The sequence below is a fragment of the Balearica regulorum genome, chromosome 10, assembly GCF_011004875.1.
Source record: "Balearica regulorum gibbericeps isolate bBalReg1 chromosome 10, bBalReg1.pri, whole genome shotgun sequence".
In the NCBI taxonomy this organism is placed as follows: domain Eukaryota; kingdom Metazoa; phylum Chordata; class Aves; order Gruiformes; family Gruidae; genus Balearica; species Balearica regulorum.
In genome coordinates, this window is record NC_046193.1 from 15,960,255 (window position 1) to 15,986,110 (window position 25,856).

The window sequence follows — 25,856 nt, forward strand, 5'->3', positions numbered from 1 at the left end:
ACCCAGCGATCCAGAGCACCCCACGTTGCTCCCCTGCACCACGGTCTGAGAAGCGCTGGTCCTCAGGCGGATGGAAGGGATGGGGCAAACACTTGAGATTGCTGCCATGGCTCAGTGAGGGGAAACCTGAGCAGAAGCTCTGAGGTTCAGTGATGAGCCTCATACCTCATGAGAGCACAGGCAAGCAGACTATGGCGGAGAGATCCAGAGCCCAGGAGGACCAGGTGGTCTTCTTTTGCATGGCAGAGGTAGGAAATAAAAAACCTGCTGCTGAACAGGGCTCCCAAGGAGCAGTAAATGCTGCTCCCCTCAGCCCCAGGAAAAATCTAAGGTTTGATGAAAGGCGGTATTCAGACAAATCCCCCACATCTTCAGGCAGATCCTGGCTCTTGATTAAGATTTGCCTGGCGCAACCAGCTGACAACCAGCAAGTCTGGCAAACACAGCTGATAGTGATGACACATCGGGTGTCTCTCCCCAGTGCAGCTAGGTGTAGCTCAGTGTGGTCTCCCAGATGGTCTTTAATGGCATGAGGAAACCTGGAGGGGACAATGGAGTAAGGCTGCATAGCACAGGGAGCTCGACTGACCGTGTTCAACAAGCTGAACTGCACCAAGAAGGGGACACGTGTCCCAAGCACCAGCAGGGAATGCAACGGGAGCTTTGGAGCTGGGTAATGCAAGGTTTGGTCAGGGTTGGTGTAACACTGGCAATTTTTCTAATGGCAAAAGCAGCTGCTGCTGCAAAAAAACAGATTTTTTGAGGGAGAATCTTCACTTTTCAGTAGCTGAATTTTCCTATTTACCATAGGAAAACCAAAAGAATTTCATTTTGCTGGCCTGCTTCATGGACCTTTTAACCTGACTCCTTTGCAACATGTTGACTAGGTTGGGCACTCTGGAAGACCACCTTTCCTCGAGAAATGATGTGCTGTATTATGCAAATCCCACAAATGCTGACACATCATGGGCAATACAGCTCCAGCAGAGACTCGGCTGCCAGCAGCGGGTTGGGAAGTCTTGGGAAGAGTTGAAGGGCAGTCTCAGACACAACGCACGTGTCCAAGCAAACAGAATGAAGACCTATGCGTGTGTAGGGTCCATATGAAGCTGGAAGAGGTGCATGCTCTTCCCAAAAGTCCAGCAAGAGCTGTGAATGCGACTGCGTTACCAGTTTGTTGACGATGGAGCCCTCAGCAAGCTCTGCAGACAGCGCTCTTCCCTTCCCCAGCACGGTGCTCTCTGCCAGCAAACATCACTTCTGCCATAGCTGAGATCAGCCAGTCTGTTTGTTTTCACAGGGATGCCCGGCTCAGCCAGCGAGTGGGCTCGCAGTGACGTGGTGTAACCCGGTTCCACGGAAAGGAGATGATTATCCTCTGTGTCACAGTAAGCCACTGTGTCAGGGTGAGTCCTCCCTGGCACCTCCACGTCCACGTTTGAAAACAAGAAGCGTGACGAAGCAAAACTCTGTGGGACCTTGCATGGAAATGTCCTGTTGGGAGTATAACAATTGCCCAGCGGCACAGAGAGAGGACAGAGCAGGCTTACCACAGGCTCGCAGCTCCTCCAGGCAAGCCAGCGCAATGGTATCACCAACATCCCACAGACACATCAAGAGCAACGGGAGCTTTTTGCAGCTGAACTCAAATTTTGAGGTCAGTCTGTTTTTTTACGCCATGATCAGGACAAAACCATATCAAAATAAGTGAAGAAGCATGTGAAATCCAAGTGCAGGTGAACACAGCCCATTATTCTCTTCTTTATAACACTCTGCAATGGGTGATTTGAAAGAAGATGGTTAATTGGTGATGCTCTGCTTCGAAGAGGCAAAAGTCTTGGTGCTGAGGGGAGCTCCACCACTCCAGTAGCTTCTAGCAAGGGCCTAAACATCTCAATAACAAGCAGAAGTGTGGCTGGTGGGTTTCTTGAAGAGAAACATTGTTAAACATTTTCAGTGATAGCCTTGCACCTCTCCATGAATTTAATTCAACGGACACAGCTCTCTCACCAGGCCCGAAACTGCACAGAGACAAACCAGCTGCAAGCCAACCTGTCAGACATGCATGGATGGGGATGGTCTTCCTAGGGTCAGCCATGCGTGGGGAGCAGAAGCTGCATGCCAAATTTACTGCCTGCCAGAGCAAAGACAGCGATGGAACCGGTGAGAAACCTGCTGCAGGTCTGACAATGCTCCCACCAAGCCTACTTGTACCACTTGGGTATCTGCGAGTAAAGTGCACGCTGCAGCCTTCCCCCATCCCGTCCTTACCTCAGGGGACGTCCACAACCGTTCCTCCTAGCCCTGCCTCTCATCAGGAAGGTGACAACTCGCTACCACTAAGGGCATTTACTGGATCTCAGCCTTTCTGAGGAGATCAGCCCTTGCGTGCGGTGCAAGGAGCAGAGCAGGTGAGAGGAGCACCATGGTGGAGGGGGACGTGGAGGACATGATTTGAGACTGATAGTCTCACTGCCAACTGCTCAGTTGTGTTCCCAGGTGGATGCTTTTCACAGCAAGCCACTCAAGAGCCCCAGCTCCAGGGGCTACACAGCTGGCAAAAGATGAAGGTTATCGGCATGGAGTGGTCCTTCTGCTGAAGAAGCCCACGATGACACCCCAGTGTGGAGGTCTCTGTGCAACACTAGGAGGGTGGCAGGTCAGGATCTGTCCCATGCCAAGTTCAGGACAGGAGCTCCATTTCAGGCCCCTCTAGAAAGGCTTCATCCTGTTGTTTTCTCAGAAACTAAGAGCCTCTTCATCCTCCTCACTGAAACTGCTAAAAATTAATTGTTCGAGTTGTGTATTGTTAAAGGTTATTGTCATTTAAACCCTCACAGTAGCTAAGAGCCCCCAAGCGCTGCACCCCAGCCAAAGGCTACAAGCTGTCCTGGAGCATCTCAGTGCCACTGTCCTATAGACCACGTTACACAGCAGTGGGCTGAGAGCTGCAACCTGCGCTCATGAGGATAACCAGGGCGGGCGTGCGACTACATGAGTGTGGACTGACTGCAGCATCACTGCAGTTACCCACCAAGTCCCATCTGTTACCTGCTTGGCATCCCTGCTCATAAAGAGACACAAGGCTGGGCCACGGTCATTCCTGGTGGGACTCCATTGACATGGGAGGTGGTACCAGACTGTCACCTTTCCCCTGTTCTTTCATCCAGAAGACTCTGGAAGGCAGTGCGGGAGGCTGCAAAACACTGCTCTCTACTTCACATCCCCACACGGGAGTTTGTCTTTGCAGGAAGAAACATTTTAAGCATTGCAAACAGAAATGATAAAGACAGTGCAACTGGAGAAGAACAGCAGTCAGTTCACTGCAGGTAGCCTCTCAAAAGAAAATACCTCTGGGCCAAATTCAAACCTGGTGTAAACAGAAGTCAATCTTCCAGCAACAGGGGGATTAGCCCCCACTCGCACTAGCTTTCACTTTGCTGCTTGATGTTTATATCACTAGAGACCAAAGAATATACTTGCCAGACAAGAATAGGAATCATTAAGTCTGTGGTCCAAAGTGAGGCGCTGAACCATCTCAAAGAGTGAAGCGTGGTCAAAGTTACAGGGATTGGAAGAGATAAATTCATCCATGCCATGCTTTTGAGCTCTATCTGCATCTGTTCATTTATACATATAGAGAAAGACACCATTTAGAGAGATATAAGACATTTCAGTTGACAAATACAACAGAAAAAAATATACAGTATGAAGCATGAAAGCTAAATATCTCCTTTTCCCTACATTGCCATTAACTTTTCTCTTTGCAGGCTATACAGTACACTTTTCACCTCCCATTGTCAACTTGCATCAGTTATTGACTATCTTACTGCATTTAGGCAAAAGATTTTAGAATTAACATCTCGTCAGCTGCTCATTATAGTGCATTTATTCTGTACTTAAAACCAGAACACAAACCCAAGAACTTAACTCTGTATCTTACAATACGCGATGAGTTAACAGAATTTTGGCTCACATAAGTAAATTAGCTCCTATTTAGAGAGTTGCGGTTAATTATAATAGATTCTGCCATTCTAATGAAGTTTTTCTCTACATTTACTAGGTTTTCTAGGTATCAGACCAGTTATGTTGCTCTTTATCCAAACGCCAATGTTTGTCTCCCCACGGCAATTTTTTTTCCTAATGGCAACTTTAAATGCTACCTCACTGAAACAAAAAGATGCTCTTTTAAGCATCGCTAAGAAGTTAAATTGATATGTAGTTTGTTGTCACTGAGGCAGTAACCTGACAGTGCGCCGGAGCTGCCAGTCATCCCGACGGAGGGACTGAGTTTCCTCCGCCTGGATTACGAGCTGCCATTTTTGGGTGAATTGAGCCCCAACGTATTCACACTTCTCTGCTTTGGGTGACGTTTACGGGCACTAACTCCTAGGGGCTAATTAATTAATCTCAACATGGTTAACTAAAAATACACCGAATTCAGCAGTTGAAATGAAGCTGCCAAGCCGGCCTGGGTGCGGCCAGCCGGGACCCCGCTGGGAGCAGGCTTTGTTCTACCAGCGGCCGGGGAATTAAAGGACACCTTTCACTCGGTTTTGTCCGTGCTCAGCTTCCTACTATATGGGTTCTTGCCAAATCCTCGACAAAGAAAATTGGATTTAAATCCTTCCCCTGTTTATAGCCTCCTAGGGGAACTGGGTGGCCTTGAAACAATGCGGCTGAAAGGACACAAAAATGTGGTTTTCCGCAATAGTAGTATATGGTAACTGTATTTGTTTTAAAACAAAATCCCTCTTTACCACAAAAACCAAAAATCCTTAATTAAAAAAATTAAAAATAAAGTAAAAACAGCTTTAAATGATAATGAGACAGTGTTCTTTTATATACGCTTTAGTATTTGATATTAAGCTGTGAAGGATGGCATGTCTTCCTAAATACCTCGTTCATGTCTGTGCTCTCAGATACTACTGATCATTGGAAGCAATCTTTACATTTTCTGTATAGTCTGTCGTTAGCTATATACAAACTATATAAATAACATCACCCACTGGAAAGAAATCAGACAAATTAAAACATGTAACATTTCAATTAGCTACTAGCAATACTTAATTCAGCAGTAGCTGGCAATTTTCCTCATTAAAACCCTGCTGAATAAACACTGATATCTTTCCTACAGCTGGTTAATATCTGAGGGTCCTCTCCCCTGTTTCGCTCCGCGCACCAGGTCCTGCCGCCTCCCCCTGCCCGGTCCCAAACCCCCCCTCCACCTCCGCCGGCGGCTCCGTGCATTCAGCACGGGGACAGAAGAAGAAGCCGCCGCCGGTGCCGAGCAACGTGGCAGCACGAGGGCTGGCTCGGGGGACGGGGACAACGTCCCTGACGAGCCCATCACCTCCACGGCACCTCTCCAGCATCCTCAGGCGTGGGATGTGAAGCCCACCCAGCCCCAGGGGTCCCGGCACAGGCCAGCTCCTGTCTGTTTGGACAGCTTTCTGCCCCATCGTCTCTGTCCCTGTGGGCCAAGATCGATTTGATCGCGTTCACTCCCAAAGAGTTTGTCTATGCCGTTTTCGATTCCATCCCTAGAGCCCGCAAAATGTTTTAACAGATATTATCAGACTATTTTTAATGGCTTGCTGCTCTGCCCGGCTCCTCGGAGTTGACTGCAAGCTGACAAATTGGCTGGAGGCCTTCATTTGCCAGCTTTGCTCAGAGATTTTATTACTTTTCAATTAGAAGCCCTGATACACTGTCAATCCTCCTGCTCAGCCAACGAGGCTCTGAGCGCCGAGTAAATCAGCTGGAAATTTGAAGAGTCCTCTAGCCCTTTAGCTGGTGAACTTTTTTGAGCAGATGTGCTAGAAAGCATGTTTGAAATTATTATTTTTTTACTCCAGACTAATAAGCTTTTCCCCACTTTCTGTTCTCTGAGCAAGGTGGGCACAGAGCGGACCTTCGGTTGCTGCGAACCGACTGAAGCTCTGCTGGCTTCCACGGAGCTGAGGGTCTGTCCCGGGCTTTTTAAGATCTCCCTGCCCAAGGCAGGGGCACAGACCGTTCCCTGCCAAGCGTGAGAACAGACACAGTGATTAAACAGCCTTCACGACTGTCCATTAATTTTACTTTCATTAATTACTTTGAAGCTACACCTTACTGAGCATCCCGTTGGGTGCCCGCTCGGAAGCACCCATTTGCCTCAAATCTCCCCACCTCAGAACAACCACCTGAGGAGAGAGGCATCACACATGGCATCGCATGAGCTCGAGTGACCAAAAAAGTATGAGCACATGATCTGCTCCGTCGGCGGTTTAAAAGGTGGTTTTCTGCCACGGGAAGGAAGATGAGCAGCCGCAGCTCTCCCTGCAGCAGCCCCGCGGGGCTGGGTGGGGGCACGTCGCCCACCCGGGCGATAAAGCCGGCGTGGTGTGAACTGGAGATGTCTCTGGAGAATGGTAATGCACACATGTATTTCTCTTAAATGGATTATCTGCTCTGGGCCAGATGCCTAAAATTCTTAAGAATAACTAGGAGCAGGTTAAAAAGGAAAATCCTACACTAAACTCACCTTCCCTTAATTAGAAAACAAACACCCCATGCAACTTGCAATTTATTTTTGCATTTTGATTTTTCCAATGGACTTGCTTTTAAAAATGAAATTTAGGAATCAAATTATACCGAAAGCGTTAAACTTCCTAGGCCATACAAAAAGAAAAGCATAGACCTAAACATATTATTACTCCTCTCCAAACAGCTGGTCTGCGATTTAAAATAATGCCAACTTCTGCATATGAAATAAGTTTTATGTATAATATGACCACTTTCAAAATGGCTTGTACAGTTTGAATGAGATTTTAAACACAGTACAAAAAGAGAATGGCTAATATTCACACCCAAACTGTACAGCTAATTTGTTAGTACTTTAAATTAATTGTTTCGGTCAAATACGGTTGCTTTTTTGACCCTGCTCTGTTATTCTAGCTAAAAAGAAAGGAGAAAACAAAGAAAGTTATACGATGCTCCAGTAATTTACAATCCCTCCCCAAGGTGCCGTGCCAAACTCACTGGTGCTTCTTTGTTCGGGGTCCCAGCCAAAATGCTGCTGCAGGCCCCCAGAAGTTCTCTTACACATTTAGACAAGCCGCACACAACTGCAGCTGAAAGGTGTTCGATGGTGGTCTCGGACGGGAGGCTGCCAGCACAGACACGGGCGGCACAGGCTCCACGAACCTTTCTTCTGGAAAAGTGCAGACTCTGGCCTTTTATATTACACTTGGTCACCTACGTTACAGTCTTTTTTTTTTTTTTTAATACTGCCGGGTTTGTTTTGTTCATTTGTATCCAGTTTGCATTTCATACTGACTCCATGAACTAGCCCCCTGTCACGCACGCACTCCCTACAAGTGTTTGAAATCAGAGTCTTAAAAATCTGCCCGTGTCGGGAACACAAAGGTTTCAACAGCAACAACAACAACAATCCTAATGAAAACCAAAGGACCGTCCCACCATTTGGTCCTCTGAGGGCTGTATTTCTCTTTATCTAACTGTTATTTAAAAAGGAAGAGACAAATCAGACAAATCCCTCATTCTTTTTTTTTAAATGTATCTCCCTGCCCTCTGCATTTCTTTTGCTCCAGCAATAATTTTGGCAGATTTTGCTCTGAGAGCGGTGAAGTTAATAGCGGGGGACAAGCTCCATAAAAGAATTCTTGTTATAAAAGGCTTTAGGTAGCCATTTTATTGTAAGAATTTCTTACTCCAGATTTATTTCTTTTTGTTAATGAGTGACTTTGTTTTAGTACCAAAGGCAACTGAACATCCGGTAAATTTTATGACACATTTGCTTATTAAAAAAAACAAAACAAAACAAACCCCCCCAACAAACAAAAAAACCCAAACAACTGTAAATTAAAAGGTGACTTTGTATCTTACTCATCTGGAAAATGTGTGCTTGTCATATCTGCTTGACATTACAAGAATGAAGATGTGGTTTGGACAGTAACAAACAATGACACTAGTCAACCTCATCAGGAGACATGAAATAAAGGAATGACAATGATTGATGGCAGCTACTCATTTACAGATATTTCTAGAAAAGTCTTCGCTGGCCTGGCCGGGCAAAGCGGGAGAAGTTTTCCAGCCTGCGCGGCGCTCGCTGGCAACGCACGGCGGCGTGCCCACCGCAACCTGCCGCACGCTCGGGCGTGTGCTCCGAGGGACGGCCGGGTCCCCTCCCGCTCTGGGAGCCAAGGGACACGCTTGGGCTGCGCCTCGTTCAGGACATACCCAGGGGAAGCGCCTAGAAACCTCGTTTTGTTCGGCCGTGCGGAGCGAGAGGCTTTACTAGCAAATACCGGTGTTCTCGGTGAGGGGGGGAGGCGGAAAAAACCCAACCCTGTACCGGAACGTAAAATGCCGGGCTGTTGTCTGTGAGCGAGCTGCTGGCAGTGCCGGCTGGTGACTTACCAAGTCCCCTCCTCGCCGTGCACTACGGCATTGCCACCTCTGAAAAGTGATGTGTGCGTGCGCGTGTGCCTGTGCGGGGCTCTGCAAACCTCCTCCCCGCTACGAGCTGCGGCCGCTGCAGCAGGCTCAACTCGCCTCTCAGCTGGAGAGCTAAGAGCTCTTTTTTTTTTTTTTTTTTTAAACTTTGTATTTATTCCACGTTAGAAGATAGCTTTAAATTTAATCGTCTGTTTATTCCTGTGTTTTATGGCTTTTCCCATGCTGCAAACAAACTCATTTCTGCTCGAGTTACAATTTTAATAAACGGTTACGAACGTTCCTGTAAATCACCAGACACACTAGGCACTGAATCGAAATCTAAGTTACCTAACGTTTGGTAGTTAAATGAATAAGAATTTGTAGTATGCACTTACATAATTCCTTGTGTGGCAAGTTAAAAACACAGTTTTAGAACAGCTATTTATAATACAAAACATTGTTTCACAGCAATTTTATAACTATTTAAAAATATTTTGAATTGGAAGACTGAGGAAACCTGTGAATTTGTATTTCATAAGTTAGAGTCCCATGCTTCTTAAAGCACGTAGAAGTGATTTACAGGCTAGTTTGAAATTCATGCAAGTTATGTGAGAACTGAATTAACATTTTAATTCTGCATTCCTGCAATGAAGCATCTGCAAGTTGACAATACAGAAGACACAGCAGCGTTCTTATGATATCTCTAACTATCTAAAAAAAATAAAGCAATTAAAGCACAAAACTAACAATCTAATAGGATAGCAATGCATTGTAGTGCAAATACATGTAATGTTGCCAGACCCAAGTTAGTTCATTCATTCATTCACTCTTTCTTTCTTTCTTTCGAAGTGGCAAAAATCTGTATTTCCATCAAATTAAACTTTTTTTTTTTTTTTGGTGGTTAAGTCTGATAAGAATCCTCTTTGGAAATCCAAACATTTAGAAAACAAAAAAAAAAAGAAAGAAAAAAGAAAGTGTCTGCTGAGAAGGAATTCTGCCTGCTACCCAGGGGTATATTTATACACACACGCACATACTCACACACAGAAAAAAAAAAAAAGAAGAAAAAAGAAACAAAAGGCAGAAGAAGAAAAAAAAAGAGTCTTGTTCGATGGCCAGGAGGGATGACACCGCCTGTTCCTTCTCATAATTGCATTCAGATACTCTGGATACATATTTGCCAGCTCTCATGACCCACGGATGCTATTCCCTCCTAAGGAAAGCAGGCACTCGCCAGGTATTAGAGAAGCAGCTTTTAACCCCAATAAAGGATTTATGCCGGGTGTATTTAAGACTGAACAAAGACTAAGGAGAAGCTCTTTTACAGCTCAAGTTTGTGCTTTTATCTTTTTCAACATAGGTATTCCAGTAGGAAAAGGTAAAACAATAATTCCCCTGCCTTATTCTTTGGCAAGTATTGCTTTGAGTGGTGATTCAGACCCACGCTAAAACATTCATTTACGATAATTTGGGGAACAGCAGCACCCCTCCGTGACTAATGTATTTAAGTCAGAGCGGGTCAGCATCTCCAAATCCCGGGGTGACCCAGTGAGCTGCCGCTTGCTGCCGAAATCACCCCTTACGACTTTAGGGGAGAGGGAACTACCAAACCTCGATGACTCGGGCTTGTTTCCACAAGGCATGTGTGGAGGGGATTTTTGGGGGCTCCTGTGGAGTCCTGCACCTCGTCTAGGTCTCCTGGGGTCTCCTGCCCTACCTTTCTATGCTTTGAGGTGTCCACGGTTAGCCCCGCACGCCGGTGCGCTGCACCAGGCTAATCATCGGCACGGAGAGAAAGGATATTGTCAGAGTGCAAAATGATCTGTTTTCAGGCAGGAAGCAGTCAACTAGATGTAAATTCCATGAAACAAAAGAAGGTATTATTTACAGTTTTATTGTGATGTTAATTAATATTTACATCTTGGAATGAAAAATAGAAATGTTAATGATTGGCTTTACTAAGAGGATCACTTGATGCCAATGTGAAAGCCAGGGAGAGAAGGCAATTATGCAAACATCACATGCATCCTAATTTCAGTATGGAAACTTACATTTCAAACCTCAATTCAGGAAAATAACATGGAAAGTTTGTACTACAAAATCTAAACATGAGAAAGATTTAAGAGAAAAAAAAGCACATTGCATATGTCAGATAATCTAGTCTGATTATCTGAGCTGTGCTAGCTACAGGGAAGCACTTACCCTTGAGTCCAGCTAGAAGTTAGCAGGGTAAGAAGGAACAAACCAGAATAACATAAAGACTAGCAACAAGGCTCAGGAAAGCAGACAGGAGCCCTAACCTAGCAGCTAAATATTTGGGTTCAAGCAAAGAATGAAAAAGAAACTTAAAGAAAATCAAACCAACCAAAAAAACCAAACACTTACAGCTGAAAATTTCTTAAGCAGCTCAATAAACCTCGCTACTTATTATGGGGGAACAAATCATTACAAATTCTCAAAACAACCAACTCTTTGTATATGGTGTGATTAACAGTCGTTAAATATAAACAGACATTAAAAAATGAAATATAACCACAAGTGATATGTAAAACAAGTACGGACCAATCTTTCATGGGAAAAAGAAAAGGATTTTAAACAAAAAATGACTGTTGAGCATGTTTGGGAATTTTGTTTGATGCATCACTAACACAGAACGAACAAAGATTGGTGCTTTCAGACAAGTGACCACTTTTATGAAGCTTAAATATTGCCAAAAGGTGTAATATGTATTGGCAGCATTATTGACTATAATACTGTGCATGATTTCAACAGTAAACAAGAACGGTTTGGGGTTTTTTCTTTTATAATGCGAACACTGGAGAAAAGCACAGCTTTGCGTGAATGGAGTTTTTCTGTTAAATTGTAGCAAAATAAAAAAAAGCAAAACTTTTCACTCTAACAGGTATTGTTCACCCACATAAAAGGGATTGTAGAGTCATACAAAAATTAATGAATAGCAGGATCTATTTTTTTCAGTACTTAAAATTGCAAATAAAATAAACTCCACCCTGGTTCAGAGCTGTCTGTTTACTTCCAAGTCAAGCGCTGCTATTGAACTTCAGATGAGAATTTAAGTGCTGCTGAAGTTTGTGTTTACTAAGTCGAAAGAGGTGGGAACCGAATGAATTCACTATTTCTCCCAAGCTTCCCCAACAGCAAAATACGTTCTTCTCCAGTTTCTGTTTAACAGACAGCTCCATCACAGGAGCGGAGGGCTGGATTTTGTCTGCATGTGCATGCATGCGCATGTGCCATCTCGGACTGCTACAACATGAAAGCTATAACAACAGTTACTCATCAAATGGCTTAACATTTACTTCTTTGCACATCCTCATTCATCATAGCCTCTAATAAGCACAAAGAAATACGACAGGTATAAAGATAAATGTACAAGAGTAAAATGTCTCGCAAAAATCCTTACCTTTCTGCAGGCAAAAAAATAACAAACCAAGAAACCCAAGCCAAAAAAACCCAATAACAAACCGAGACTCTTTTAAAAATGCAATACTTGATATGTTTGAATTTCAAGACTGAAGGAGCTGAGATACGTTATTTGTGCATTTAAGACTCCGGATAAGCCATCGTGTGTGGCACGCATGACTCACTTCTGCTTCTGCTTACTTAACTGCTGCACCCGATGACTTTTGCAATGTGCATTGCCACGTACAAACGTTGAAATATGAAAAATGGGGAGGTCTTGTTGTTAAGAGGAAGGTGTACTGTGGCTGTCGTCCTCCTCCTCTTGTAGGAGGAAGGTCCTGTGCACAAAGAGCTTTCAGAGGGATATAGATTCATGGAAGGAGGAGGAACAAAGACCGAGGACAAAACACATCAGCCCAGAGGACAGTAGCAAGTCATCATCATCAGACTCAGGAGCCGACTGGTTTCCCCCTTCCAACACAACCAAAAGGGTTTTCCAGTGCCTGCAGCAAAAGGGGAGCCTGAAGTTGCCCAGCTTACGGGGAAAACACATTGTGGGTGGAAAGAGGGTGTTGGAGTAAAAAAAGCCGAATGATCCAGATTTGGAGCTGGTATTGGCATAAGAACAAGTGAGAGATCCTGACCCCCTCAGGTGCCCTGGAGGGACCAGGGGGTGAAATCTCAGCTGTTTTTACCCGAAGTGAGGATGAGGGAACCCTGCCTCCCGGCAGGCAAGCAAGATAGAAAAAGCAAGGTCAAATCTGTGGCATTTCTATCACTTTGAACACAGTCAGGCTGATACAGGTCTGCCAGACCACGAGCAGCACAAGTCTCCGGTGGATGTGCTGGGCTGTGGTTAGGTGCAGACAGGACTCCTGGGCTCAGTCACTGACTTCGCTGCTCCCTGGCAAGGACTAGGACAAAGCCATCTGCCCCTTCTCCATCCCAGGTAACCTAAGCAGGGGGGTTCAGCTCTCCCCACACACACAGCGCTTGGCTGTGCATGGGGACCACACACCCGAAGGTCCATGGCCCTGGGCATCACCTTTCACTTGACCCCACATATTGGTCTGGCAAAGTGAAAACTCCGTAAACCTCAGGAATTTACCCAGCAGAAAAATTGTCCAGGCCTGATGTCTGCAGGGGTGGGAGAAGACTGGAGGGAAGGGTGCTTCCCCAGTTTGATGGTCTCTAATCCACAGGGATCAGGCTGGTAGGAGCAGGAGCGCATCCTCTTTGCACCAACCACACAGCTAAAAGCATCCTTCAGCATCACTTGTTAGGAGAGGGAACCACACGCAGCATCCCTCTGCCGCTCTCCCTTACTACACTCAGAGGCTTTTAGCATGTAAAAAAGCAGCCATAGAAGGACCTGTGCCTGCTACATCCCAGAACCGGGGCAGGGGGACGTACACCCCCGGGAGTGCTCTCAGGTCAGCACAACTCAGCCAGGTCTGGAAGCTAATCACAACCAGTAAACTTCCCACTTGTGAAAGCCCAATTCCTACCTCCCATTTTGGCTTTCTGAGAGGTGTCCTTCCTTCCCAACCCCAATCCATTACACCTTGCACCCCCAAAGCCAGTCACCTGAGTGGGATGAAGAAGATGAGGGTCACTGAAATGAAAATAATGAGTATGGGTTTACCATGCTGCATCATGCCACGTCCTCACTGACAGCAGCAGCAATGCAAGGTAGGAGGGAGCCCAAAATATGCACGAATGTGGAGGATACCCAAAAAAAAAAAAAAAAGAAAAAGCAGCAAGCAGAGGTTTTCTGCTGTAACACTGATCACACAGCTGTACCTCTTGCATTGTTATTTTCTATAAATATTGACATGAAGAAGTGAAACCAATATAAAAGACGGTCAAATGATATTGATCAGCAAGGGGCAGATTTTCTGAGATCCTTACAACAAAATACTCCATAACAACTTTACAGAGACTTTTAAATGTTAAAATCTGATTTCACTAGAAGAATTTGCTATTTACCACTTTTCCTTATTTTACTTATATTTGATGATACTAATTCTTAAACTTTGCTGAAACTAGCAAGAACTGCTATATGTTACATAACAAAGGGGCTCCAGACGTGTGATCGAGACCTTCAGGAAGAATGAGCGAGGAGGCATTTGTCTGGTTTATAATCAAATTACATTTGCAAGACAAAAGAAATTGCTCTAAATTTCAAATTAAGCAAACTGGGTATAACTGCACAGGACATGCAGCATAGCTACGACTTAAAAGATGATTGCTTTAAATTCACATCTAACTGGCCTGCAAAGCAACCTGTTAAAAATACCATATGTTTTCCTACAGTTGAATATTCAACAGGAGACCTCTTTTTGTGTGTGCATTTCATACTTGCAAGATTTGCACCTGTAGTTCTGAGCACGTGATGCATTTGATAGACAGCTAATGGCGCTAATGAATCGCTCTGATGTGGGTGTACAGTTTATTGTGTGGGGGTAAAAAGCGTGTCTGCAGAAAGCAAGCTGGGTCTCAGGTTCTCAGATCCCAGTCTCTCCTCCATCAAGTATTGCACTTTAAAATACTCATTGACAAGTTCCCCAAGGAATTTTGTTTCTTGGGTTTGGTTGTGCTAAACACACAGGTTAACTGCTTCTCGATCCACTGATGTAAAAAGCAGCTTAATGATAATGAAAAAAATTTCATTTTGGAGTCAGAAACACATGTGCGAATATTGATTTACATCAGTGCAGAAAATCTTTCCATCAAAGACTTCTGCTCTCTAGGAGAACTTATTTACTTACAAAATTGAGAGATTGGGGCATCTAGCTGGGGTACATTTCCTCCTTTAGCATTTAGCTTTTGCACTTGGGTAGGCGGCACAGGTTTGTGAGACTGGCCGGTGGCTCGGTACATGGCTTGGACCCACAGGATACGGTCCTGCTCATCGTCACTTGCAAAAATCACCGTGTCGCCTTCCTTCACCGCGTTGAAGAATGCTCTGCCGCCCTCCAAACCTGGCAGGAGAGGAAGCGACAATGGAGTTTCACAGACTTTGAGGCCAGCGAAGGGATCTCCCCCAGCTTCCCACCCCACCACCACCACCAGTGTCCTCAGCCAGCCCCGCGCTTCCCCAGCCCCTGGCTGAGCTCCATCCCCTCCCCTGTGCCAAACTCGCCTGCAAGAGAGCCCGCCAGGTCCCCAGGTAGCGCCTGCCACCACAATTACTAAAACATGCCCCAACACACGTGGATAAATTGTTTCTCTCCCCTACAGCCCCGTCTGTGCAGGTCCCGTGCGAGTTGCACCACTGGAGCGCCATTAAAATGGGTTTTGAGGGGATGTGGCGGGAGGTTTCCTGTTACACTGAGTGCATCAGTGCTCACACCGCATGGAACGTGCTGGGTCATGTGCTTATTTCTGTCTTTGCCCTGATTCAGCACCCATCTTCCCATCTCCCTAACATGAGAATTAACCTGGAATCAAGGTCTTGACAACCAACCTACTGTGCCTTTCTTCATCTCCTCTGGGGATACCATTATCCAGGGCATGGTGAGGATCACCACGCCCAACGTGTGGCACCACTGAAACAAAAGAAACGTGGTGCTCCTCCACTCGATGAAGGGTCTCACCACTCAGCAGGTACCTCCAGGTACCAGGGGGCTTTCTGTCCCTGCCCCTTCCACTCACATCCATCAGAGAGAAAATGGGACAGGCAAAAATGCTGGGTCGGTCCCATAAATATTTTCTACAATAAAGTCAGGCATAGCAGCTAACCTTTTATTTAGGGAACGTAATCTGGAGGCACAGGTTAGGATCATCACTCCATTTGAGCATTCACTTCGCAATTAAATTTCACTGGGATTTAAGCGTCTAATTCACTTAGGCTCCCCAGAAGAGACGAGTCTTTCCCTCCTCTGGTGCAACTCCTAGCTCCATTCCTTAGATCTATTTATAGCAAAGTCATGCATAGCTAATGATCAGTATAAACACAAACATATTTAGAATAATGCTGATCACAGTTCAGCCGCAAGCAGGGAGAGAGAGAGAGAGGACTCCCGTTCGGGAGCCGTACGCAGCGTGGCGAGTACGAGCACCTGCGGGCGCACAGCCAGCCGTCGGCCCCCGTACCTGGCTGCGGGTCGGTGTAGTCCACAGTGTATCCGTCGAGCTGCAGCAGCTCTTGAGGTTCAGCTTTTTTCTCCCGGTAGCTGCACATAGCAAATGTATATTGACTAACCTGAAGAAAATCACAAAGCTAAGATGGCACCGGGTGGTCACCACAAGGCAGTACAAAGCGCTTACAAATGCCGTACGCTGACGGCGTGTTTACAGGGACCGGGGGCAGTGGGGTAATTTTGACGGTCATTGCCCGTACGAGATAGACTAAACTTTTTACCAGGCTTTTGCAAAGCTCTCTCTTAACACACCCTGCTGCGGCAGGCATCAAATTCTCCGCATCAGTACATACAGCGGTTTAATTTCCTCCAAAAGAGGAAGCTCCACGCTTTAAAACCTTCTATCATTCATCCCCAGACAAGTGCAAGAGTGACACCCTGTCACAAACAATGTGAGCTAAATTGCTAGGTGCCAGTCATATTAAAGCAATCTTAAGATCCCACTGATCTCGGCAGTTGTTGTCATCAGTGCTGTAAATGGCAGCTCTCACTCCTCTGAGGTACCATCTGCATGACACGATACATTCAATGTCAAGCTCTTGACGGAAGCCGACTCAGCTGCGGGGGCTCTGCCAGGCTCCCGAATCGCCTTCAGGAGGCCATCAGGCCGCATCAAGACCCCGCGCGTACTCGGCGTGCTGCAATCTGGATGGTCGGCGAGAAGCTCGACCGGGGAGGAGAGGAGAGGAGAGGATTCTCCGTGCCCCAGGCTAGGACCTCACGGGGAAATTTACTGTCAAATGATTTCGAATGACTTTGTTAAGGTTGTGTCACATCCTGGATGCCTGACGTAGTTTTATTAGTCTGGACATTTTCTTGATCTCTGGAGAAAACTTTAAAACTCCGGTGGGTGGCAATGGATCTTGCTCGTCATTTTTTGGAAGTCGGGAGAGATCCTGAGTGATGGGTGAGTGGCTGGGCTGGGGGATTTTGCCTCCAAACTCCAGGCAAATCGCTCAGCTACAAATACGCACGCAGCACCTATTTTGGTGGTATCTATCACTAATAAAATGTCATTTATTTAATTCAGGGGACCCGTTTATTGGCATAGCGTCTCCCAGCCGGTGCTCGGTATATTGCTGCCCTCTACGGGCTTCTGCTAGCTGCCAGCCTGCTCTCAGCAGCCCTGCCTGCACCGTGCCTTCCTCCAGGAACAGCTCCAAAAGCCACCCAAGAATAAACCCTATCATTAACACATTTGTGGGAGTAAGACTAAAAGTGATGCTTTAAGCATCTTGCATCCTCCTCAAAACTACCAGCGCTGACGAAAGATTGACAAGTAACAGACCAATAGCAGGAGCACACCAGTGCACATTCTATGCTATGAACTTTGAATGCATACCATCGTACCGGCAACATAAAAATTAAAAAGATTAACACGAAGAAATCTAAAAATAACCTGGTGCCCCACAGCACAACATTCAGACGACTCCTGCAGTGTTCATTCAGTGGTACTTGCGGTATATTGCTGCCATCTCCTGGAGAAACTCTCCAATGTGCTTTATTTACAGCAAGATCCCGGAGATTTCATCTGAGCAAGTGAGGATTTGGTTTCTCTGTGTTAGACAGCCTGAACTTCAGGGACTGCGTGATAAATTTAATTCCTGAAATCTGTCAGTGCTACCCTACGCTAATGTTGATTGAAAACACTAATACAACTAATGCTTTCTTCTTCTCCTATATGTTCTATAGCAACAGGTAAAATTCACTCAGTAGTTCAGGTTCTTCTTCTCTGACCCTGAACACAAGGTCTGAATTTCAGGCTCTTCTTCATGCACAAATAATTCCTCTCACTTTGGACCCAGAAAATATTCTTCATCCCTATCAACGAGCCAACCATACCAACACAACAGTAATGTATGGGAACACACACAGGCATTTCAGAGCTTCTACTCGTCATGTAAAAAGTTACAAATATAGACGTAGACAGTAGGCTCCGGTGGAGCCGTCCTGGGACAGAGGCAAAGCAAACTGGTCTCTCCTGTTAGCATTCACATGATTTCCTTGGAAGAAGCTGTCCTACATCATCATTAGAAGAGACCTCTAAGAGAAACCTACAGGTGAGTCTACAGTGTGCGACGAGCCAGGGCTCGTCTGGGTTCACGTCCTGCTTCTCTGCTCACACAGCTCAAGTCCGAAGCCCAAGCTCAGGATTGCCCCAGAGCCTGCTGGCAGGAGGCAGGCTGGGCTCAGCTGGAGGGAGGAGAAAGCTACCCGCGGCCTCTGGAAAAGGTGCCAACGGTGCCGTGCAGAGCGCCTGCACCTAAACAACTCCAGCTACTGACTTCAAGGACCGGCATACCAGCCCGTCTGTCCTATCCTGCTGCCTAAAGCATTTACTGCTCGGGGTAAGAAAGAAGCTGATGCCCTGGCTACCAGTGCAGTGTGGGTCCTTTCATTTACGAGCAGTGGTAAAGCAAAACCCACAAAATGAGATTCCAGAAAGCTCGTTATGTCACAATCGTGCTCCGCTGCTGAACAGCACTGTAGGGTCAAGTGGAGATTGCAGCTTGCCTTTCATCAGTCCTCTAAAATATCGTGCTTTACAGAGCCTGCTTTCTTTAGAAGCTTAGAAGTGGCCAGACAAGTGAAACAGTTAATAGCAGAAATTAATCTTACAGCCTGCTGAGTTCACACCGAACCATAGCTGAGTATGAGAGCGAGCGAGCAGATGGGATGGGCAAGATGAATGGTTTGAGTAATTGGAAAAAGCACAGATAGAGAGAGGAAACTGAAGGAAGACAGAGGAGAAAATTCTGCCCAGTGAGGGACAAACTCTCAAAGCAGCTGGGATTTCATCCAGGGACTCAATGAGGGCCAGGAAAGGAGCATCTAAGGAAGCTAAACTAGCAAAACTAAAAGGAGGGAAATAATCCCAGGCTGCCCTGGCTGGTTCATTACAAAAAAGGGAAAACACTTTGAGAAATAATTTGAGACAAAAGAACAGAAGGAAAAGAAAGTGGGGAAAAAAGATAAAAAGACAAAGAAATTCAGGAAAGGGGAAGCAGACAGCGGGAGACAAACGCCAAAGTTCACTATTCCCAGGCTGCTAAATTAGATCTGACTTTCTTGGCACTCGACCATATTCTGTCACCAGCTATATAATCCGACTGATTAATAAATACAGTAGATATGTATTAACCAGTCCTGACTTTGTCCTTGTTTTTCCACCAGAGACTCCTGCTCTAGCGAGCACCGCTTTCCCCAGGATCCTGCTCAAACCTGTTAATTGTCATCCCTCGCACTCCGAGCTCAGTCATCCGCCTCCCCCTTTCTCCGTGTTGACATAACACCGCCCCACTTGGGTTAAATTCTTAAATGGACCTTTCCTAGATTAACAGCATGCATTTTGTCCCAAGGGAGAGAAACTGTGCTAAGATACTGCCAGCTGTAATACAGCTTTCCACTTTGATGGGAGACTCTTGTCCTCTGGTTGCAGCTGTATGTTGCCTCCCAAGCCCTTTCCTGACACAAATGAGCAGAGGAAATGATCTAGCTTAAAAAAAATAAAAGTGAAAACAACAGTTTTCACATCTCAGCACATCCATTGAGCCCTAAACAATTGCACACAGCAGTTGTCCCAACTTCTTCCTTCAAGCAAGAGGTGTGCGTGTGTTCTCCTCGGGCAGGGTTGCGTGATGGGAACCCATCCCGCATGAGTACGGATGGGACGTGCAAGCATCTGTTCAACCAGCAGTTCCCCAACATTTTTTACTTATCATCAACACTCAAGGTTTCTCAAGAATCACCACCTATGCTGAGTTCTCAGTGAGGGTCTAACTGAAAACACGATTTAATATGATTATGGGGATCAGCTACGGGTCATTTACCCTGACTTGAGGACCACAGTCTAGGACTGCTGGTGTAGAATACTGCAATTTTGCCAAATTATTTTCAAATTCTGTTGGTTATTTGGAGTTACTGAACAGTTACTTCATTTCATTTTATCCCAAGTCAGCTGAGTTTTGCTAAAAGCAGGAACTGTCACTGTTAGTCTGAATTATAATGAGTTCAGGGAGTCTGTCACTAGAACAATAGATCCAGGCGTAGACACTGCAACTGGTTTTAATCTGCAGAGAGTTGATCTGGTTCCAACAACATTCTGCAAACACCATCAGACACAATCAGCTGAAAACTGCTTCAAGCTACTCAGCAGACATGTCATCCAGGTACCATGGAGTGTTACTTCCCATATGCTGCCAGAGCACAGAAATGGGGTTATGACAAGAGAAGAACAGATTCAGTCTGAAATTTCCATGTAATTAATTCACTTGCCCTTAAGAATCTTTATAAGAAATTTCCTATCGCAAAGCCAGCAAACCCACCAGAACCAACAATAGTGTTGTTGCCAGTACAGCACATTAGACCTTGCAAAGAATTAATACAAGCTCTGTCAGCTATCAAAAATCCCAGCTTTTGCATGATCGAGGGTCTAATTGGCAAACTGGCTGAAATTTGTATGCTCTGCTCAGGCAGCTGATACAGCAACTTAGGAAACACTTACATCTGTGATGGATGTACATTTTCTTTCCTAACCAGTCACAGAGAACTTTGCCCTAAATTGCTCCATTGCCTTCTCTTACCACTGCCACTGGCGTTACTGTTGCCTTTACGAAGCATTTTCCTCACTTGTGATGCTGCGGACCATTTCCATCCAAGCTCAGGGCCATATTCTGCCATCGCTTTCACGCTGCATATCTCAGGATTTAAAATTAGGCAAGTAACGAGTCTCTGCCATGTAATTTACATCTAATCAGTATTCTGCTCTTCTGCTGCTCATCTCAAAGGGTGTCTATGAGAAGGGTGGGCAGCGTGCAGAGAGGACTGCGATTCATTCGAAAGAGATAACTATCCCCTCCGAATGCACGGGTGCACGCTGGAGGAGCATAGGCACCAGCTCTGCCAGCCGTGCCATGCTGTAAACCTTCCCCGAGGGGTTGAACCAAGTCCACCCAGCAACGCCTGTGCTGGAGAGGTGAGGCCCAGTTCTAGAAACGGCACAAAGGAACAGCTCTCACCCACTACACCCAAACAAATCATCTCCACTCCTGTACAACCCTCGCAGTTACACAGACACAGAAGGTGCGAGGGATTATTCCACCCAAATTACAAGGCAGTTATTGCTCCTTTCCTCTTCTCTCCAGGGTTTTCACAAGCCAAGTAGCAGTGGAAACGCTCCCTGCAGAGCTCCTTTTTCTACATACCCGTGCAAAGCCTCCGTTCATACCCGCGAGGCATCACTGACACAATAGAGACAAACTGCCATCAACACCTTCCTCCTTGGTGAAGCCCATGCAGTTTGGCACCTTTGTGCCTTGTTTAGATCGTTATGAAGAGTTTGAGTATTTATTACCATGAATTTCTTAACTGCTGGTACCAGGAGGCAGAGCAGTACCCCCCAGTAGCACTGAAGGAACTGAGGCTGCATCCATCTGAAACGGGGAAAGAGGGGCAGGAGAGGGCACAGGATCAGGAGGAGGAGGTTACCCTGCAAGGGACGGGAGAGGAGACAGAGCTGCAACAGAAGATGCTACAGGTAAGGGACAGAGGCAAGGGATCAGAAAGAAAACGTTTAGTTATTCATCTGAAGATACAGCCTTGCCCTCTGGGCTGACCAGACCACTGTGTCCCAAATGGACTTTATGCTTTGGACTCCATCTCTCGGCTCTGGTGCAAGCAGGAGCCTGGTGCAGATGAGCAAGCTCTTGAAACAGGGGCTGCTCCTTGTCTGTTTTTTTACGTAACGGAGCCAGCTCACCTTCCTGCGGGGGTTACTCCCTGTCTGCAGTTTAGCAGAGTTCAGAGCATCCTGGACATCAACACCTTTGCTGCCAATCCCTGTTCGTATCGGCACCCATCCTTTGCATTGCATGAAAAGCAAATGACAAACATACGGACAGCAAAGTATTTTTATTCCATCTTTATTGCCTGCTGACATGTTCAATATGCTCAAACTACATCTGAGGGACTGCATAGAGAGTGTTTCTTGTTTATATTTGATGTACGGCAGAACACTTTACATTGCACCAAATGTTGAGCAAACGGTAACATAACAGAGAAGCTGCAGTGGCAGCTGGAATTTCTGAGGTGGGCTACAGAGACTCTCTGAGGGCAAAAGTCTGCTCATCTTATTCAAATGAATTGCTTTTCTGGCCAAATTCTCCTCTTATATGCCAACTGACGAATACAGACCTAGTAACATGAGAAAACATGGAATAACTCTGAAAGCTTCAATTCCACAGCAAGCTGAAGAATATATAGCAACTGAAAACTAGAGAAGTAACTGCAACCGCACAGAATGGCCAGAAGAAGGGCTCCTTGAGAGAGACATGGGAATCCATGTCCAAAGCTGCAAAGCCTTGCACAGAAGAGTGTCAACAGATTTATTTATGGGAGAAGTTATGTTAGGAAAGAGGATTCTCTGCTTTGAAGAATCCCTGTTCATAGTGAGAAAGGGACTGAGAACTCCGTCTAACAGGAATGAATTGTCTCTGAGGGGAAAGCAATACTTGTTGCCCTACAGGTGATCACAGACTGTCACAGCACTTCTGACTTCATTTCAGAACATAATAAAGGAAACATACAGAGAAAAGCAATCCCTCAATCCCTGCCCACGAACAGGGTCACTACATAATGTTCCCAAAATGCCCTTCATTACGGCCTCTGTTGCTTCTTATCCAGGACACAGTTTGGGATTTATCTCCAGCTATCTAGCTCTGCAAGACTCTGGGCTCCCCTGCGAGGTGCCAAGCACCCTACCTCACCAGGTAGGACCAGGTAGGACCTGCTCAGCCCCTGCACAGAGGGTGCATTCGCAAACCAGATGCCTCTAGGAATGGATTACACAGATCCTAAAGCCATCACTTTTACCTAAATATAAATATATTGCTTGGGCAGATAGAGGCATCTCCTGTGGCTGCTCTACCCTAACTCCCCCACTTCGTGTCCATTTTGACCCCATTACAAAATGAGCACTTAAACTGTCACTGCTGATCATACTTGGTTACTGGACAAAGTACTCAACTGGTCTCTCCAAATAGGCTCCTACGTACATGGGTCATGCACATCATAAATCCCTTTTACCCTCCCAGGATGGATTTTCTTATCTGCCACATAGTTTAGCTCTACAGAAGCCAGCAGTGATAGACAAACGGGGAATGCAATTAAGCTTACTACTGAGACAGTTAAACTTGGAGCAATAATTAACTCCAAACAAACTAACCAGTTTACACCAGGTGATTTAGGACCAGAGAAGCCAGCTGTGTAAGGTGGAAGATGGACTGCGTGGAGTCCTCCCCTTACCGTCACAGGAAAGCTGGCACACAAGCACGCTCCATCCCGAGTGTGGAGCCTGGTGCACCTGGTTCACACCATCTCTGTTCTTACACATGGGTGAAATCCCGGCCCCTCTGCAGTAGACCTCCCATCTGCTTCATCGGCAGTAGGATTGCACCCTCTGACTTGATCACTTCAGATCTGTGCTGGCACAAGATCTCAGCTGCATCCCATATTATTCCATCAGAGCATCTCTGTGTTGCTTTCATCAGAGGACCCTGCACAAGGTTTTTGTTTCTCACACTTGGAGACAACATACCCTGGGGAACCCAGAGAGGAGGGAGGGAGAGGTGGACCCAAGAGGACTCTGTGGCTTTATCAGGTTGGTGGGAAGATGGAGCTGCTGGGGCCTCACACTTCTGTGGCCAATGCAGTGGTTTCAGCTGCCCTTGGGAAGGTGAGGGAAGATCTAACACATCAAGTACTGACTAGATCCTTTTAAGTCACAGCGGACATCTGCCTGTTTCTTTCAAATTCTTAACCATGGTACAACATACACGTCTACTGACACTGGGAGGGCAGAAAGTGAAGAAAAGAAAAAAGGGAAAAAGACAGACATTGCAAAATGATCAATGAGAGCTGTAGACAATGAGAGGTCGTAATGAATGTGAAGGCAAGATAAATGTCAAGAACGATATACTGACTCTAATGTAGCCAGTGATGGAACTTCTGTAGATTTCAACGGACTTCAAATTTTACCTGGAGGCTCAAAAGCAGCATTTGCACCTAAGTACCTTCAGCCAAGACAAACGGAGCTTCCTCCTCATCTCATGAATTCCTCATTAAAATTGGTTCTCTATTTCACCAAGCATTCATATGCATCAGAAAAAAAATCCATGACTTAACAGACACCCTATGCAGAACCACAGCTCAGCATCAACCGTACAGCTCTGAAAATAGCCAGAGGAAAGGCTTAAAGATTTCATGTTGTTATTTAAGATCACTTCTAGTTAAATCTGTTACCTGGACCAGGACAAAGAATCGTTTCTTCCATCTCTTCCAAACGTTTTTACCAATGGCCCATAAATACCTAGGAAAAAAGAATAGGTGCGCTCAGTACACAGGGGACTATTTGTTGTTCTCTTGCATTTCAGTATGCTTTCTTTACACCTAGAAACTGAAGTTAATGTACAAACAGGAGTAATTACAAGACTCCTAAGCTCAGCAGCATTCATGAATGTGTTTATTTCTAGCCTGAACAAATAACCTGTAAAGAAAGTGACACGCAAAGCTCCCAGAGTCTTAATGTTACACAATATTAATTCTCTTTTCCTCTGTCTTTCACAACTTGCTCAGAATTTAGAAGCCCTTTAATGCCAGTGAATAGCTATGACATGGTTGGATGGGTGAAGAATACATTTGCAACGGAAAAATTAAGGGAGAGAAACCCCCGATGTTGCTTTAAGCCTTCACAAAACCATTTGGCTGAGGGTAGCTGTCAAACAGAGGGATGCTTACTACATCAAAACCAGTACCTGGGATCCCAGCATCCACTGGGCTGACTAAACCAGGACACTTCACTGAACAGCTTAAGTTGAATTCCTAGAAATCATTTGTCTACACATATTCAAGCAAATGGAATAATTTCTAAGGAGAAGTAGATTTACTGTTTTCTACAAAGGAAGAATTAACTTTGAAAACTAATGTCAAAATTAGCATTTAATCTCTGTGATGAAGCGGCCACTGTGACACTGTAATACAAACACTGGCAAAAATAGTGGCAGCACCAGACTAATCATAAACGCAAGGACATTATTCAGTAGTAATATGTTTTATGTATCATTATAATTACTTTAGTTCTGGCTCAATAAATAGAAAAACAATTTCATTTTGGTTATGCTAGTGGTTCCTTATGCCAGAAGAGATTCAGCATACCAAGATATTCTTGGTGAATGTTTAAGGCACAAAACTCCAAGTCATGCTAATGTGGGCACTGAGTCCTTGGCTAGTTCAAGAACAGGGCAATAAATGTCCTTTTTGCTATTGCCACTAACACCAACAGAAAGACAATCTCAGTTCTGATAGCCAGGTAGTTTTATAAACCACACAGTTTTAAGCAGCATCTTGTAAATCAAATGTTAGTTGAAGAAAGCATGAGAAAAGCCAGGACTGCTCCGCTCTGTTGCTCTATCAGCTGTGGTCAAGGAAACAAATACGACAGGTGAATTGTCCTTTCTTGCTTTTGGTGTCTGTGGTCATGGTGGAAAAATTTAACTTCACATACGGCTGTTGGGTCTAATCTCATTAGCAGAGAGGCAGGGGGACGAGGAGAAGGAATTAACAAAAAGGTAAGTAATCCAAACCATCTAATAATGGATTGAATCTAACAAAACACTACGAAAATAAAAATGAAACAAAGTCACTTAAGCATCAAAAACATACTGGGGAAAGAGTTAATCAAAAGAGTGACGTTCCTGGACAGTTTCTATTTTTTATGTTATCCTCAGTTCTGAAGAACAAACAGAAGAAAGCCTTGCCAATGGCCTTAGCTAGATCTTTCCAAGGGATGATCTA

General features: G+C 45.3%; 1 protein-coding gene across 8 annotated transcripts in view; it reads right to left on the bottom strand.

Annotated features, from left to right (window-relative positions):
- CADPS (calcium dependent secretion activator) overlaps window positions 1-25,856 on the bottom strand; it is a 220,138-nt gene that overhangs the window by 84,490 nt on the left and 109,792 nt on the right. For all 8 annotated transcript variants that reach the window (XM_075762315.1, XM_075762310.1, XM_075762314.1 and 5 more), the window contains exons 9-12: window positions 24,306-24,372; window positions 15,961-16,069; window positions 14,634-14,846; window positions 3,484-3,620 (exon numbers count right to left, since the gene is read on the bottom strand). In XM_075762315.1, coding sequence (XP_075618430.1) covers window positions 3,484-3,620; window positions 14,634-14,846; window positions 15,961-16,069; window positions 24,306-24,372 — 526 coding nt within the window. The remainder of the gene's footprint in view (window positions 1-3,483; window positions 3,621-14,633; window positions 14,847-15,960; window positions 16,070-24,305; window positions 24,373-25,856) is intronic.